The sequence below is a fragment of the Electrona antarctica genome, assembly GCF_951216825.1.
Source record: "Electrona antarctica genome assembly, chromosome: 4".
Classification (NCBI taxonomy): Eukaryota; Metazoa; Chordata; class Actinopteri; order Myctophiformes; family Myctophidae; genus Electrona; species Electrona antarctica.
The window spans coordinates 36,217,618-36,236,519 of NC_136809.1; the positions used below are offsets into that span (position 1 = coordinate 36,217,618).

The 18,902-nt window shown below is 42.6% G+C and overlaps 1 protein-coding gene across 1 annotated transcript; it reads right to left on the minus strand.

Moving 5' to 3' along the window:
* Positions 1 to 44: 44 nt before the first annotated feature.
* man2b1 (mannosidase, alpha, class 2B, member 1) lies at positions 45 to 18,575 on the minus strand. The gene is made up of 23 exons (XM_079499340.1): positions 18,461 to 18,575; positions 17,838 to 17,940; positions 15,554 to 15,727; positions 14,444 to 14,637; positions 13,893 to 14,025; positions 13,359 to 13,504; positions 12,490 to 12,689; positions 11,979 to 12,099; positions 10,756 to 10,834; positions 10,432 to 10,541; positions 9,337 to 9,444; positions 9,116 to 9,232; positions 8,546 to 8,764; positions 8,335 to 8,432; positions 8,077 to 8,197; positions 7,613 to 7,731; positions 5,766 to 5,867; positions 5,255 to 5,342; positions 4,362 to 4,442; positions 3,071 to 3,295; positions 2,261 to 2,410; positions 1,451 to 1,553; positions 45 to 882 (listed from the first exon to the last, which is right to left on the minus strand). The coding sequence occupies exons 1-23, from the start codon at positions 18,569 to 18,571 to the stop codon at positions 779 to 781; spliced, it is 3,006 nt and encodes a 1,001-aa protein (XP_079355466.1). The 5' UTR covers positions 18,572 to 18,575; the 3' UTR covers positions 45 to 778.
* Positions 18,576 to 18,902: the final 327 nt, after the last annotated feature.

Here is an 18,902-nt window from a genome sequence, read left to right on the forward strand (position 1 = left end):
AAAAGTTTTCAGTTGGTGTGAGGTAAGATACAGGTAACAAGATATAAAATGACTGCACTTTATTATGGCATCTTCAAATCAACATGATCAATTATTTACATAGGCACATCGGAGAAATAGTCCAGCTACCATAAACTTGTTAGGCTTGAAAAATGAATGGTCTGAAAATTCTTTTAAGAAAAGGTATAACCTGCTTGGCAGTGAATGATTCATTTATAATACTGTATAAACATTATACACACACAATAGAAAAGGCAGCTTTGTCACAATATATGCACCTGGCAGAACTTCAAAGATGATTGTGCAAATGTCCATTTTGGTCCCCGAGCATGTGTGTAAAAAGGCCACAGTAAACATGATCCAGTGGTATTCTATTGTGGCCTTGAGTTGATCTTTATGGAGCTACCGTGTCTATGGTATCATTGTTGCCATGTGAGATATTTCCACACAAACAGCTGGAATGTGAAATCATGTTTAGACTTAAAGATGAAGCTGGTTTTAGGATGCTTTCGGGAGATCCAGCCAGCTGCAAAACCAGCCAGCGGATATGAATTGATTTGTTGCCGTGGTGGGTAGTGTTTGCTATGTAAGCCTCCTACATTAGCAATGAAAAGATTCTTTATCCCGTCAAAATCGTCGCGTCATGAGCTTATAGATAGCTCTTTTTGGTTCTGTGACACCGGCTCGCAACAAAGTATAAATTACCTTTTAACATTGCGGCCACAGGGATTGGCTGAATCAACATTGGTTTGGGTGGAGGAAAAAAAAAAGTGATTGGTTATCTGTGGCTGACTCGGAGCAGGAAGGTGCGAATCTCCATGGGCTTCAATGTCACCTCCCAGACAGAGGAGTCTCCTGGCCACTTTGGCAGAGGCTGTTCACCTGAAAAACAAACATGCACATCAAAGCCATTTCTGAAAAAGTGTCCTTTAAAAAAAAATCTAGCTCATGGCTCATTTTCTTTATTCACTACATTAAATCCTAGGTGTCCAGTACAGTTGAAGACCGTATTGTTTTTCTGCACAGGTTTTCCTCTAGACACGCAATAGTTTGTTCCACTAACCGTATTGATACTGTCAAAAGTTTCCATGCTACTACTGAGGTTTGTGATCCAGTGTTAATATGGACCACTATCACTAGGCATTTCAGAGCTCTCTAAATACAGTGGTTATACGCACAAAACCCACACTAACTTTGGCTTACAGTATAGTCTAATCACCTGGATTGGATAACGAGGGCATAAGCAAGTGCCGGACATTGCATGAAATAGTCCATAGTCTTACAACACAAATTGCATTCAATCAATAACTACAAAAACGTAGCACCACTCAAGATTTCTGGACAACATGGCGAGCAAGTTGTCTCTGCTGAGTAACCATTTTGAAAAGTGCAATACAAGCGTACTGGAATTTAATTTCAAACCATTCAGAAGTATCTTGTACCAAAGTACCTGTATGTGACTTCCAATCAAAACGTTTCATCTCATCCTTCCACTGATTGGCTGACAGGTTCAGCTCAGACACGCCCAGCACCTCCAGAGTAGAGAACAGCTTCTGCAACATCAAGCGGAACAGCCAGGTGAAGGTTATTACAGTTAACCAATGAAATAACTAGAATAAATTAAACTTTGTGTGTAAAAACTAAAGTCATGTTCTCCATTATTTGTTAGTCTCTCAATATTTCATACCGTTAACAAATATTATGGGTGGATATGAATTATGTATTATTTGAGCTGCAATAAATTCTGTAGCCAAAGATCTTCAAAGCTTGTGGATTGTCTTTTTAATATCACCCCATATTATAATTTAAATTTAAATTTAAATTCAAATAAGACAAAACTGCCAAACTCACATTTTTCTTTTTGACTGAGTTAAAGTTAAGTTTTAATTAATTTTCAAACCACTGACAAATGCAAAACTATAATAACCTTGGTTATTAATATTAAGCAATAAACCACAAGAGGTGTGAGGTTACCTTGTATTAAGTAATGGCTGAGAGGCGTGGTAAGGCACGACGCGCAGACATAAAATATACGTAACCTCGGACCTTGCGTGGTTTGTAAGGAAATCAAGCGCTTCCCTAGTTTAGCTACAGATATGGATCACTGTAACGCACCTGAGATTGATACAATTATTTAAGTTGTAGATTATCGTGAGATTTACTATGAGGTCTAATCAGTCCAATCAGAATCAAGTATTGGGACTAACCGTTTTAGAAATTGAAACTTTTACTTGAAGACTTTATGAAAAGCGTGACCGACCTGCAGATCGACAGCGACGGGTAGGGAGTGCTCCTTGCTCTCACTGGCCTGAAACTGGTGCTCCACACGCAGCAGTACAGAGTCTCTGTCCCACTGGGACACTGTCAGCAGGTGGACAGCAGGGGGCAGCGCAGCCTGGAGGCCAGAGAACTACAGAGGGGAGAGATAAGAGGCAGAACAGAGTACTACAGAGAGATGTGGGAAAAGGGAACATTGGACACAGAGGAACATAACAGCCTGGTTTAAACACCGCTTTGCCAAGCTTTTCTCTTTTGTGTTTCCGTTTTCTCTTTTGTGTTTTGATGACCATCTGTTCATAGATAACCTCTGTCCGTCCATCCATCAACCCATTCGTTCAGCCATAACATTGGATTTCAACCAGTGGTCCGGGTACCACCAGTGGTCCTTGACGGGGTTCCAGGTGGTCCCCAGCTAAATGATGAGCTAATAATCAAATGGACCCTTCTAGATCTTTAACTCTTGAGTGTAAAATTATTCATTTTACACTCTCAACAGTAAAAGTCTACACAATGTAGAATAATTGTTATTTATCTCCTATGGTACCATGTCAATACAGCATGGAATATACAAAACTAAAACAAAATATTCTAAGTTTGGGGTCTGAGAAGCTAAATCTCATCAATTGTTGGTCCGTGGCTCAAATGCTGAATAGATAATGTACCTTTGAAATGAAAAGGGTTGAAAACCCTTGATCCATGTCATATCCATAACATCTGCCGTTTATAGCGGCCTCATTGGGATTGTTTTATCGTCGTCTTTTATCATACCCTCCGCTCCTCTCACTCTCACCTCCAGTCTAGTGTTGGGGTGCAAGTCTCCATCGGTGAATGTCACCAGCGGCTGCAACACCGTCTCCTGGGCCAGGGGCCGGTGTGCGTCGGCAGCACTCCGCGGGGGTTCCAGGGACAGGAGAAGGCTGCCACGGACCACCAGACCCTGGGGGTACTCGTCGGAGGTCTCGTTGAGGGGCTCGGCCACCCCACGCACATCGTCGTACAGGAGACGCCGATGGAGCTGAAGAATGGAATCAGAGGCTGTGTGTATTTATGTGTGCGTGCTTAGGAAGACAATAGGCCTCGTTCAACAAAATGTGCCTACGATCAGATTTGACCGTGAGGGGCACAAAATCGATGGACTGTCTGTATGCATCATCATGAAATCCAACATTGTTTAAAGGCTCTTATATTAACCCATTTAGACCCGTTGTAACCTATTAGTCTTTTTACTTTTTAATCCGGGACAGCCTCTGTGTCCCATTAGCTGTTCTTCCGGCTCTGGGGCGTCTGTATCGGGATCCGCACGCAATTCCGACGGAGCATTAGTCCAACATGCACTGCTCCCGTGCTTGCCGCTATGGACTGTCTGGTTTGAGGTAGGTTGTTGTTTGTCGGACCAATGACTAGTCTGAGCAAAATGGAAGAACGGAAGGGGCCAATCAGAGGCGCGTGCCTTCAAGATTCCGCTTGACTTCCTCCTCCCGTTGCAGACAGGTCGCTCCAACGAACTGCAGCGGCCAATGAGTCATCAATTTTTTTTATATTTATGATAATATAAAGTACAGAGGTCTGATGCCACTCCCACTACCCCTGTGTTATTTTGGAAATCCCACAGGCATGTCATATAAGAACTGTGTGTTTTGTCAAGTATATAGTAGTAAGTATGTAGTTACATTTGATAACGTGTTTGGCAAAAGAAAAAATACTTTCTCACTCATTGGATACATTTCTACTTTTTCACCGTCAGTTGATGCTTCATATCCATACGAGTAAAAACACCAGGGTGGTTTGTTTATTTCTAGAACACAGTTCTTATGACACAATCCAAGATTGGGATTTTTAATACAAAAATATAATGCCGTGACCCAGGGGGATAGCGCCCTCTGTCCCTGAACTGGCACTGTGGTCAAATTTCTACACATACCACATGCATGGGTCTAAGACTAATATAGGTTACCAGAGTAGACAGACGCTGCAGTGTATTTTGAACCCCCAGACTCCGTAATGGAAAAATAGTAGCCCAGAGTTTGTTCAGAAGAGAGTGTACGGGCGAGTGAAGCGTGCTAGTGTTGTGTTTATCTCACCATGATCTCCAGTGAGCCATTGTAGATACTGCTTCCACCCTGAGAGCGATCCGTCACTACCGTCAGTTGATCATCATTGTCCTGCGCACAAACACTCACCATTTCTATTAACCACTTTTGATTATATTTACATCTAGCTAGCCACACACACGTTTCAGAAAACTCTTAGGATTTAGAACAAGGGGTTCTCAAGCTTGCAGCTTGTCACTTTGTGTTGCAATGCAAGCTTGTATATCCTGCCATTTTTTAAATATCTTTTATTTTTTTATTTTTTTTAGCACAAATCATCTCTTCTGGGGGTCACATTTTCATATTGTGGGGGGGGGGGGAATATATATATCCATCTATTTGGGGGTCCTTGGCATGAAAAAGGGTGAGAACTATTGATTCCATTTAGAAGGCATTTGCAGAATCGGCCTCAGGTCTTAATGGGTTAAGAGGACATGTAGTCTTTGTGACACATCTAGGGGCCGCAATCTGCATTCAAAGATGTTCCTAGAAGCTTTATCATTGGTCGAAAAAAACCCGGTCGCAATGACTAACCAATCAGGAAGCAGACAGGCAAATCGACCAATGACAAGGCTTCTAGGAAAATCTTTGAATGCAGATTGCGGCCCCCTAGATGTGTCACAGAGACTACATTTTTTGGGAGCGTTCTACCCATTGCTGGCTGTAATTAATTAATTAAAAATTAATAATGAGTCATTCAAATGTTGACATATTATTGCTTATAGCAGCTTTAATATAGTTATTTGTGATTAACCACAAACCCTGTGGGGCTTCTTTGCAGAATTGTTTTAAATCATTTTAATGATCAAGATTGGCGTGGGTAATTACGGTACGTAAAAACATCAAGTTAATCTACAACAGGTGCAGGATAGAGCCACACAAACCTTGATGTACGCACGCGAGTTGATGGGGTAGTAGTTGCCAGCGATGGGTTCCGATTGTATTAGCTTCCACGTTGGACGGAAGTCTTTCCTTTGGGACGGGACAACACACACGCAATGATTCTGAATTACTTTGATCGTAGAGTAGAAACCTCTTATCTCCACATTTATGTTTTTGGTAAATGAATGCCCTACTTCATCATACAAGAGTGTAGTACAAAAGTAGTAAAAATAGCCAATGTACACAAGCTAACACAAACGCGTTGTGAGCTTGTGTACAGTGGCTATTTTCACCATTTCAATTTGTTTACAAAAACAATAAAAATGGAACGGTTTTGGACATACAAGGCTTCCACCCGACAGCAACGTTATGCTCATTGAGGCTGTGGTTAAGACTCCAATCAGAATTGCCGACTAGGGAATGGACCATATCTCTTTATACCAGATAAATCCTTACGATTTACAAACAGATGAGAAAACGAAAAAAGGAAACAGTCTTCCTAATCCGGCTTACTTTCTCTGCAGCACTTCTCTGCCGTTGGAGTCGGTGTAGAAGATTCCTGCAGAGTCGATACTGGTGTCTAGACGCGTGATTACTTCTTTACCCAGGTGGTCACTGAGAATGAACATTTGACAGAGGGAGGAGTTATAGTGAGTTAGGAGTATAATGTGGCCTAGAGAGAATAGGAATAAATGAATGCAGAGAGAATAGGAAAACATGAATGCAGATATTGTTCATGTTCCTCTTATCTTAAAGGACCATTTCACCACTTTTCAACCTATCTTCATATTATTGGTCCTCACTAATAATCATGCTAAAACAGCACAATTTTCCTACTCAATCCGTGTCTCATAGGAGGGCTTTGGGCAGTTCAGAAACCCGTCCACCAGTGACATGACATCGTTAGGAAGATTTTTTTTTAAACATTCTTTTTTGAAAGAATATTTATTTTATTATTGTGAGAACGATGGCTTCCATTTTCGCATTGCATCCTTTCAGGAATAGAAAGCTTGCCGTTTATATTATCATGGATTCCCCTCGATGATGTCACTGGTGGACGGGTTTCTGAAATGCCCAGCCATATGAGACACAGAACGAGTAGAAAATAAATTGTGCTGTTTTATCATGAACATTAGTGAGGACCAATAATAGGATACGTTGAAAAGCGGTGAAGTGGTCCTTTAACAAATACACCTACATCAGAACTTGTATTAGACTTTGGTGCAATGGATGTCTCTATGCTTCCTTTGTGAGTCATCCACCTCTTTAATCAAAACCTACGTCTGCCAACTCATTCAATCCCAAACAAACAAAAAGGAAAGAGAATAAAAGGCTGAGTAATGCCAGGGGAAATAAAAACAAATGCAGAGTGCTAGGTTCTCTAGTGTTGCACAAGAACTGTGAGTTATACGTTTAGTGCAGCCAATGACTGCCCCCTTCTGTTTCTATTGCCACATATCTTGCATCACATCTAATAAAAATGGTAAATGGTGTATTTATAGCACCTTAATCTAAAGTGTTGTGCATTACATTCACCCAGTTAACACGCATCCGTACACCAACGATGGAATAAACCATGCAAATCATCCTTGAACAAGACACTGAACCCCTAACTGCTCATAGGGAGCAGTTAGGGGTTCAGTGTCTTGTTCAAGGATGCTTTGACACTAACCCAGTTCCCCGGTGCCAGGGGCTCCCCCCTTTAACTGCTTTTTAACCACTTGAATCCTATTTTAAAACTTTGGCTGTTTGGCTGAAAATAGCCTATCTACAAGATCGAGCTTGTAGATCGTCTTTTTTAAATTATTGGAGAAAAAAAGAAATGAACAGCACACCTTCTCTTTTGAGGGACCCTTGCACTAAATAATTTCAGATGGGGATCTGTGGCCAAATACATGAATCAAATATAAGCTAGAGTTGATAGCTCAAACGCTGACAAAGGCCAATAGACCGAAACACGGTCGCTTCTGTGACTGCTGCTGCATTTTTAAACACCTAATAGTAGGGACAAACCTACTATTTAGTGAAGGCTTTTTCAGGCACACTCTAGTTTCATTTAGGACCTAGTTTTCCTTTTACTGTAGGCTTCCGTTTTTGGTACTCCTTGTTCTAAGAGGACCCCAGCTGGTGTGCAGTCTACATGCATCTACACACAAACATATGCACTTTAGAATGCATTCTTGACAAAATATAATTAATTCATACGACCATCCATGTCTGTCTGTGCAACCATTTCCTTATATTTGAACCTTGTGCTCTCTGACCGGAGCCCCGTGGTGGGTATAGCATCAACCCCCTAAGTATATACAAGACTGCATTAAAGGCAGTGTCTTACGCAACCCATCACGGTCTGTACTCACTCTATGGGTACGGGTCCAACAGTCCACTCCAACTCCAGAGACCTGCTGTGGGCATAGAGGCGGACCACCTGGGACACCCAGGGACCAAACCACTGTCTGACCTCCTGGACCACCGAGGTCTGAGGCACAGGAGAGGAGATGAAATACGCCATAGAAGAGAAAGAAGAAAGATAAATAGGAAACATTTTATGGGATCAGGAACTTCCTAACCTCAGTAGTATGTTAACTCTCTGGCATTTTTTAAAAATATAGTAATATCATATAATTATTATAATTGTTTTTTATTACTTTTTCACAGAATCTAATATTTTATGATTCACCAGGAGCCTGGGTGGCTTGATTCTAGTCTTAAAAAAAGAATGTATAAATATCTCTATGGGGAAAAATGAAAGCATACGCCTGAAAATTGTACTTGAGTACATGTACTTAGATACCTTCCAACACTGTCAGTGTGTTCCGTCTACCTGTATACTCTCCGTTTTTGCCGTCTTGCTGATGATGAATGGGGTGGAAGAGTTGGGTCTGAAGATGTAAGCACCCGACGGCTGGATACTGGCTGAGTTGTTACCATCACTGGCATTGTACCTGGAATATATAACACACACAAAATGCAGTCATTAGACTGACAAACGTATGCGTGTGTGTGTGTGTGTGTGTGTGTGTGTGTGTGTGTGTGTGTGTGTGTGTGTGTGTGTGTGTGTACGAGAAAGAAAGAGAGAGACCAGTAGAAGTTCTGTGTTAGTTTGATGGTCTGTCGAGTCTCCAGGTTACTGAGGCTGCTCAAAAGTCCTGTCTCTGGGTCAAAGGTCGCACGCAGGAACTGGTAACGCAATGCACACAGACGCACATTAAAAACATCATCCATCCATGCACTTTTCACACTGTATTGCTGGGCTATTAAAGTGTCGACAACTTTAATCTATTGTAACGTACCTTGTTCTGGATGGCAGCCACTCCCGCCAGGGGTCTGGGCTGTGTGGGGGCCGGTGGGGGTCTGGGCTGTGTGGGGGCCGGTGGGGGTCTGCTCTGAAGCAGGGACACAGAGTAGGTAGTGTAGCCCAGTGGAGGAGCCTGGACCTGGAATACCAGCTCATTAACGGCATAGCCCCTTTCTCCCCTCAGCGTCTGGGTGGCTGCAGACACGGGGACAACCTGGGACAGGACACAAGAATATGGACATATTGTAAAATGCACTCTTATAAGTGTACATGTTATCAAAGGGTCCATTTGCACACTATCAGAGTAAGATTATCACTCAGGAATGTACTGTGGTTAGGGTATGGTATGGTATTACCAAAAATGATAGCATTATTATTTTGTCAGATATTGTGAATAGTTATTAATCTTGTTGATTGCAACTTGATGACAGATGTAGAACAGCTGTAATTAGCCGCAGTACTCATCATAAATAATGTTCTGATTCCACAATGACCGATTCTAAATTAAAACTATATAGTACAGCATCACCCTCTTTATTTCTCCCTCTCACACACAGTCACTGACCTGGCAGTCCACAGGTATGCCATTAGCATCAGATATGGAATACAGCGTTCCGTTGACTGGCAGCCTAACTGCCCTTGTGACTGGACGAGCCAAGGGGTTGTAAACGTTTACTGAGAACTGAAAGAGAGTGGTAGAGTTTACCATCATTTATTTTACGGACTCAATTTGTACACCTCAGTTCAGGGCTAGTGTACATTCAACATACACTATGTGTGTATTACCTTTTTGCTGGCCTCAGTGAGAGGACACACACTGATGTTGAGGTTCTCACAGTACATTCTCTGAGCAGATGAACCAGTGAGGGCAGCGAGACTGTTACTGACCAGAACCTGAGGAAGACGGGGAGAAGCCATGGTTCATCTAAGAGCACAATATCAAAGCACCATGCTCCTTATGCAGTGTAGAGGAAAATGTACTACAAACGGTAGTGAAAGCCTAAGCCTAAGGCAGGAGAGAGGGGAGGAGGAATATCATGTTATGTACTGTACATGGGGTTGGATTTGTACTGGGGTCAGCTGCGGTAATGCTAGAGACTCTTACTCTAGGAACCACCGGGGCATCCCACCGCTTATAATTTAAGCATTTAGAAGACACTCTTACCAAGAACAACTGACAAAGTCTAATCTTCTGAATCGCTGCCCTCCACACAGCATCAGGGTGTTGAGTTCTGCAAAGTCACTAGCTCTGAAGGTCATGCCAGTGTGTGTCTACATACAGGTGATGGGGCCCCTCTCCCCTCCAAGCTGTGCATTGACTTGGCTCCAAGTAACCAACATACAGTGTACATCTTCATCCTATAACTACTTTAGCAGCTATTGACAAGACAATAAGTGACACTAGGAGTGAGGGGGTGAGGTACAATGAGGAGTGCTTGGGGGTGCGGTAGAATGAGGAGTGCTAGGGGGTATAATAATATAATAAAACTTTATTTGTACAGTATAGCACCCTTCAAGACATGAAATGCAGCTCAAAGTGCTTTACAGAGCAATACAAAACCTCTCTTATCATCATACATAATCACATTCCGTGCTCAGCCAGTCAAATCATCACATTCCGTGGTACAAACACACAAAGGTGCTCAAAAACAAAAGAAAATGAATAAAACATTAAATAATAGCAGTGTATACGTCAATATAGTGAGGACATAAATAACAAGGATGTTAGAATCAAGGTAGAAATGATGAAGTTAGTTTTCAGGCTGTGTTGGAAATTGGAAAGTGAGTCTGCAGGTTTAGGGGTCATTCCACATTTTGGGAGCCAGAAGAAACTGAGGGACAGACCTCCTGTGTTAAAGTCATGTGGATATATTGCCCTACCTGACAGTGTTGCCAGCCAATGGCCAGTCTCCTGGCGTAGTCATTAGCAACATGTTGCTTCTCCGTTCCTGATACAGCGTCATGGTGCTGAGCCACGGCCATAGCCTTTCCTGATGATCAGACGGGCTGCCATTAACCATTTCCACTTTCATAATATCCCGTCACAGAGCATTCTTTATACAGTAATGCATTATGATAATGTATTACGACTTGAAGGATTTATGTCTTTACATTTAACATCCTTTGACATGTGCTGATACACCGATGACTTTATGTGACGGAATAGAATAGACTTTAGGCAGAATTAAACTTATTTAGGCTTACTCATGGTCTGGCTGTCTCCTTCTCCAAAGACACCATTCCTGGACACTTGTCCGCCCAGTACCTCCAGTTGGTTGCAGGTCTACAAAGAGCAAAGTCACACAGTTCTAAGACAAAAGCCACAACTAACTACTCTTCCTCACTCTTAAGGCCTACTCATACTCCAGTTTGAGGTGCTACATTATCACCTTATTAGGTGCAAATATGCTATACAACTAAAAAAGTGTCATCATACTTTAAGTGATGTCCTTGAGCATTGACCCCACCTCCCTCTGGTTCAGATCTCTCTCACTCCACCATATCGCACGCACGCACGCACGCACGCACGCACGCACTCGCAATGCAGTTTAGCAGAGAGGAGGTTCTTTCTCCTCTGCTTTAATCCTTTCTGTTTCTATTCAGTCCTTTACATAAAGCGTCCTTTACATAAAGCGTATGTTGTCTCTTTCTGTCTCTCTGCACCTCTGTGCCTGCAAAACCAAGGGGACCGCCCACCACATTTCTAGACCAATCAGTGAACGAGGTGATGGCCCCAGAGTGAAAGCACTTGTCCGTCAGTAAAAACAGATCGATGTTTCGGGACACAAAACGCTTGAGATTCACCCGAGTTACATATTCTTTCTTCTTCTCTTGCAACATAAAATAGCACACACATTTGTTACTCCAGTTTTGACCAACATTGATGAACCAGAATCGGTTCCATCACATTTGGAACCGTTTTTGGAACCCATTTATCAGAGCTGGCATGTCAAATACCCATTTTGGGTATTTGGGCAGATCTACAAGCTCATAGCGTGGCACTCTGTGCTTGTAGGTCTGCTATTTTTGAAAAATCGTGAAAATGTGGCATAAATCTTTGAATATATATTCTTTCAGAGCGAATGTTTTTAACTCAAATCTTTGCTTCTGGGGGGGGGGGGGGGGGGGGGGGGTTCCTGGAACAACATATTTTCAGATGGGGGTCGGCGACCAAATACATGTCATTTTTGGGGTTCTTGACATGAAATATTGAGAACCATTAATATAGAAACGTGAGAAAATTTCGTCCTCGGGTCTAAATGGGATAAGGACCATCTTAACCCATGAGGGTCCATTTCGTACAGTCAAGAGTTCCATTTGTACACTCACTATAAGACCCACTATAGGAATCATTAAATGGGAACTGTTAAGAGGGACTCGTAAAGGAACCGGAATCGTTTAAGGATCCCAACCCCACGTGGGACTACCTGCAGATAGCTGTTGCTGAGTCTCTCATAACGTTTCAGGGCTGGCCGACTGGTGAAGTAACCGGTCCAGAAATCATGTGCATCATCAGCGTACGGGAAGAAGTCATCCGTCTTCAGAGCCCTGGGAAAACAGACAGAGCACAATAAGGGATGAGCGAGTGACGTCAGGACTTCGGTTTTAACCCATTCTGGGTGGGAACCCCTTTTGGTGTCTTAACTAAGCATTAGGTTATACTTTAGCTATTGAAAAATAGCAGATCTACAAGCTCATAGCGCGCCACCGAGTGGCGCGCTACGAGCTTGTAGGTCTGCTATTTTTGAAAAATCGTAAAAATGCGGTACAAAGCTTTGAATATATATTCTTTCAGAGCGAACGTTTTTTTGAATTTCGACGTCAGGTCAAAATGGGTTAAAATGTTTTCAAGCTAAAATAGTCGAGAGCTTGTAGATGGTCTATTTTAGCGTGATACTGTAATAAATAAGAGCATAGAGCAAGAGATGATCCTCCCACCAGGTGAGGTTGGCCCTGTGTAGTTCTTGTAGGTAACAGGAGGGGGTGCTGTACAACACGTTGATCCTGCTGCCGTTGGCCTGCTGAGCGTTGACGTAGCGGATCAATTTGTCCAGGTTCTTATACCACAGGTTGGCGTTCTCGTACTGGAAGTCTGAGCCCATCGTCATGATGATGTGTTTGCTTTTATACACTGCGGCCTGTAGAAGGACGCAAATGGAAGGAGAATGAACTACAAGATGTTTACAACACGATGCCTTGCATTTCAGATTCATTAATGTGCGTATGTTATTAGGGGTTTCACAGAATTATCTAATACTCGACTATTCAAAACTACTATTCTACACTGTACATCAAATTTCATTCTTTTTCACATAATGTTTTTTATAAAGAATCGTCTATATCTGGCCGTCTCCATATATGAGGATCATGACACTGACCTCATCTGACATAGGTTGATCCTACCCCACCCGTCCTTCCTCTTCGATGTCTCCCTTTTGACTGATAACCGTCCAGTCAAACTCTAGATGGGCCCGCGCCAAAGTTATTGGCACAGCCGTGCCTGGCAGCGGCGAAAACTAGAGTTCTCAAGAGGCCCGAAAATTAAGGCCTGGCCCTACCTGGGCCCTAACTGGGCTGGACCGAGGCTCCGCCTGGCCTTACTAAGTAGCACACATTTTACACCCTACCTGGACAAAAAATAAAGTCCATATATTGGCATTCCCAGAACTGTAGTTTCAGCACAACCTCGCCATCTTACTGGTATTAGTTTATTGTATTCAAAGTCGAATGCGAAAGAAATCTGTATTCGCGAATGCCCTATATGCATGTATGTATTATTGAGTTGCATGTCTGTCTGCATGCCTGACCTGTTTGGTGGCGATATTGCGGAAGCGCGTCACCACGTCGTCAACGTTATAATCTTCTAGGTCTGGGTCGTCTCGGATTGGTGGATCGTCACAGGACTGGTCCCAGCAGAAGCCCTCTGGGGGGTTGTATCCATTAGGCAGAATGCCTGGAGGAAAGCCAATGGATGGCACACACACACACATTTGAAAAGTTAATTTCCATTGTCCGTCCAAGTGCAAGTCCAAGTGTGCGAGTCCTTTTCGTTGTTATTCAAAGTGAGACGATATTTGTCTCAAACTGAGACAAATATCAGGAAGGAAGGTCTGACCAGTCTTCACTCTTTGAAGCCCAAAAGGCCAAGCCAGAAATCTTGGTGTAATTATGGATTCATCTCATTAATCCAATTGCCACATCAAGTCAACAACGTCAGCCTATCATATTAATATAGCAACTATAATGTTAGGATTTTAGAATCGCCTCAAGTCTTAATGGGTTAAACATCTAGGGTTAAATGTTAAAGGTTAGACGTTAGTTTAATGGTCAGAGTAGGGTACCAGTGAATAGGTCAGCCATGGGGGGTGTGAGGCTGTCAGATGCTCTCCATAACAGCTCCTGGTCCAAATTCATTATCCTGGTATTTCGATCCTGGTAGTCCAGACGGCCAAAGAAAAAGCCATCATAACCCATCTAGAAAAACAAAAGAAAAACAAAACAAACAAACCGGTTACCTTTCAATACTGAGGGGAGGGATTCGGTTGTTCAAAGCCCTTGACCATATAGGGAAGCAATTCCCCTCTCTCCCCATTGATGCGCCCCAGTAATTTCTCAGTCTGCACTCTGCACCGATCACAAAACCGACCTCTCCATATAGTCATAATATGACTGAATCCCTTTAATCCATGCTAATATAGCCAAATAACCAGGTAGGATGAGATTATTCTTTGTTTGAAATGAGGAAGGAAAGATAGAAACTGTTAGAGGGGAAGTAGTAGACTTAACAATGAAGAGAGCATGATGATAGACAAGACATTATGACAGACACCACCGTAGTCTGAATTGGCAAACATTCAGTCCCCTCTGACAACATGAACATGTGCTCAGCTACCTGTGCGAACATGGAGGCATGCTCTCGGGCGTGCCCAAAGGGGTCGATGTGCCATGCCACACGAGGGCGGCCGCATGGCCCAAAAGTGTCATTGAGGAACCTCAGGCCCATGGTCATTTGGTCAATGACAGCACTGTAGTGAGTGGTTGCCTCGTCGCTCATGCACCAACCACCATTCACAAACTCCAGACGACCTGAGGGCGTGGGGTGGGGGGGTACAAGCAAAGGGCAGACAGAAAGATTTCAATATAATAAAAAGGATGTTGGGGTCAAGTTCAAGGTAACATTACTTAAGTGCCAACCACTAGTCACAAACTCCAGGCAACCGGGGGGTGACGGGGACTTCACAGGAGTCTGATGTTTTATTTAGCACAGCCAGAGGTAGCTACAATCGTAAAGCAAAATATAAGCCCAAGGTCACTGTTGTGAGTGCTGGTACGATAAGTCCATTGGCTGAAATGTGTGGTTGTATCCACTGACCATCTCCAACTACACCATACCAACCAAAAGCTTTACACAAGTCTTGTAAATACAGCATGAGCAATCAAAGACAGGTAGGGAGCCATGGTCCAGTCAAAATGACTGCAATAAAAACACTGGAAATAAATCAAGACGGGTAAAGTTATACAAGAATAATCTGTGTCCGTCTACGTGACCACATTTCTTCCTTCTGTTCCTCTTTCGGAATTATTCCTTCCTGTAGATCTCTTATTTTATACATCTGACCATTATTTATCCATCTAAACACAGAGCTACAGTATAAGATAACCGTTGAATACCACTGATCTAAATTAAATAAATCTTATGAATTTAATGTAGTACGTCAATATTGAATAGATCATTCTTTTTGTTTCAACTTAATCTACAGACTTCAATGTACATGTAGGCACGCAGGCAAGCGCCTCCGGTGGCGCAGTGCTAAAGTGCCTGCACACCACCACAGAGGTTGTGGGTTCGAATGCACCGTTGCCGTGGTGCATCCGGGCATGCAGGCCTGTCTTCCTAGCCTGGCTCCAGCCCCTGAATCACTAGCCACGGCCATTAAACAAATATGTTCTAGGCGAGTGAAACGGAATGAAAATTCAGGCTGAGTGTCAGGCTACTGTGTACCTTCATTGACCAGCTGTTTGACAGTCTGCTGCATGGTGGAGCTCTGGGTCTTCCACCAGCGGTAGAAGAAGGCCGTCTCCACGTAGATGAACCTCCTGTCTGGGTTCTTCAGAAGCTGGTCCACCACAGAGTCCAGGATGTACTGCACCCCCGCATGCTGGATGTCATTACGGTCTGCAATGACATGCATAGATTACAATTCAGGTCTGTTCATCATCATTTGTAAGATTATTATTAGATACATGCACGCAGTGGAGCACACATACACATGGTGCAAAATTGAAAATACCCTCTGAGATCTTCTTATTTCGTAGCACTCTGGTGTTGGCCCCATAGAGCACTCAGATAGTTAATTTACTAATTCCCATTTTTTTAATTCACTCAAATAATTTATTAAGTTAACTCATACCATGCATAATTTAGATGCGTGTTGAATAATACCATCCAGACTCCAGATTACCAAACAAGCTGCAACCATTGCATTTCACAATGGCTTCCTGTTGTAACCAATGTTCAGACAACTTCAGAGGATGCTCGGATAACCCGGCTTATCATGTGGACTGTGTTCTCCAAGTACTATTGACACCCTGTGTCAATAGTTAATCAGTTAATCATCCAGCACAACTGAAATTATGTACAGATATGTTAAATATATTGGAAGTATAAATATTATTGAATATGGCCTGCGCGCGCCTACTGTGCATGTTCTTTCTATAGTGCATGTGCACATGTAAGAGACAAGAAAGGAAATATGCAAACTATGCACACTCTAGAAAAAAAATATACTACACACAGAAACACATGGTAAATTTCTGCTTACACAACCATTGGCCAACGGTCAAGTTATACAATGATCATCTGCTAGACAACAAGACAATAGCCCATGCAATGGTCATTGTAAAACATTTTATACTTTAACAGTCGTTAATGTTTTCCACTAAAAAGCATGCGACTGAACATAATAGATTTGTATTATGGATGACTGACTACTAGCCCGTCTCCGGACCCCCCGGGTTGAGCTCCTTTGGACCCCAACCCATAGGGTCCGGTGACACCAAAGCAAAGCTACATGCAAATTCTCAAACGCACACTGACACCGTTGCTTTTGCTTTTGCTGTGCTGTGTGTGTGTGATGCTGACATATTCCAAAAGAAGCATATAAGAGCTATAGGAGACAACGGAGACAACCGAACCCCCCGCGAACGGCGCAGAAGCCGTTAAGTATTTTTAATCTTTGTCAGACCGTTTTGGCAGCTCTGAAATTCTCTCTTCCGTCCTTCCTTGTTGACATCCCATTGTACCGCCTCCAGCATCGGGGTTGGCTAGCTGCGCCTCCCTACGCGCCTCGTAGGCGCAGCTAGCCAACCGAGATGTCAACAAGGGAGGACCGAAGAGAGAATTTCAGAGCTGCCAAAATGGTCAAGCAAAGTTTAAAAATACTTAACAGCTTCTGCGCCAAAGGAAAGTTTCATTGATGTTTCCGTTGGCTCCTATAGCAGATATATGCTTCTTTTGGAACAAATAACTAGCACACACACGGCGCAGCAAAGGCGGTTGCGACGGGAAATCGGGTTGTATATTATATTTAACATATAGATTAAGATACGTGGGAAGGGACCCTACGTCTAAAGTCATCAAAATGTCAGAAAACTTTAACGTAGGGTCCCGAGAGGGGCTACAAGTACTATTGACACCCTGGGTCAATAGTTAATCAGTTAATCATCCAGCACAACTGAAATTATGTACAGATATGTTAAATATATTGGAAGTATAATTTGAATATGGCCTGCGCGCGCCTACTGTGCATGTTCTTTCTATAGTGTATGTGCACATGTAAGAGACAAGAAAGGAAATATGCAAACTATGCACACTCTAGAAAAAAATATACTACACACAGAAACACATGGTACATTTCTGCTTACACAACCATTGGCCAACGGTCAAGTTATACAATGATCATCTGCTAGACAACAAGACAATAGCCCATGCAATGGTCATTGTAAAACATTTTATACTTTAACAGTCGTTAATGTTTTCCACTAATTTAAAAAGCATGCGACTGAACATAATAGATTTGTATTATGGATGACTGACTACTATGTCTGAGGAAGTGAACTTCTCATACAAGTTGCAAAATCAAGATTACAGAGTTCTTACTCCTCAGTAGATATCTGGAGATAACTGAAGATAAATAGTTAAATTAGCAGAGCACTGATTCCATGTTTGAGCACATGTAACAACACCCAACTGTAGATCACCGTTATGCATAAAATTGGACACCGACCTCCATAGAAGTACTGATCCACAGTCTTGAGCCAACCTACGTCATCATGGGTGTGTGGGACCAGGTGGACATTCAACATGTTGGGAATGGTAGCATGGCATGACTAGACAACAGACACACACACACACACACACACACACACACACACACACACACACACACAATTTTAACACGTCTACAGTACCACACTGTAAGCCATTACAAAAGGTCAGTGTAGTGTTGACACTGTTCGGTATACAAAGTTATGCCGTATACCCACTTATTTTTCAGTGTACATTGCATTATGCTCAAATGTAAAGCACGTTTAAATGTCACAAGACAGATAAGGGAGTCTGGACTTGCTCTCACTAAGAGTATATGGTCTGTACAGTGTACACTAGCTCTGGTCCATAGCTCTAATGCCTTTGCATCATTTGTTGAATGAACAGACCACTGACCAGGTGAAACCCCTCAGTAATCAAATACCTAACAAACTGTAGATGAGAGAGAAAACTGAGGTACCTAATATAAAAGTGAAAGTACAGTAACTTGCAGCAGTTAGATTCAAATACACGTCAGAAATTCAGCCAAAATAACTCTATACACACTGAATACTGCTAATTAGTAATGTGTGTGTGGCTGACCTTGTATCCACAGGACGAGGTATCGTGAACATCTTGTCCAAGGGGTAAGCAAAATACACAACTTTGAAAGAGCAGGAGAGCAGAAACCAGCTGCAGCACCGTTGACGCCATGTTGGAAAATAACCAGTCATGTGACTTCTGTTTTTATTCCGTTTTTATAAACGTCACGTGATAACTGACAGAAACCATGTGTGTGTGTGTGTGTGTGTGTGTGTGTGTGTGTGTGTGTGTGTGTGTGTGTGTGTGTGTGTGTGTGTGTGTGTGTGTGTGTGTGTGTGTGTGTGTGTGTGTGTGTGTGTGTGTGTGTGTGTGTGTGTGTGTGTGTGTGTTATAAAAGAGTCAAAGACTAATAGGCCCCTAGGCTATGACATGTTTCAAAATTAGTAGGAAGAAGTAGGTCTAGTGTAGATTCAACACTGCATATGATTATTACCCTTGCTTG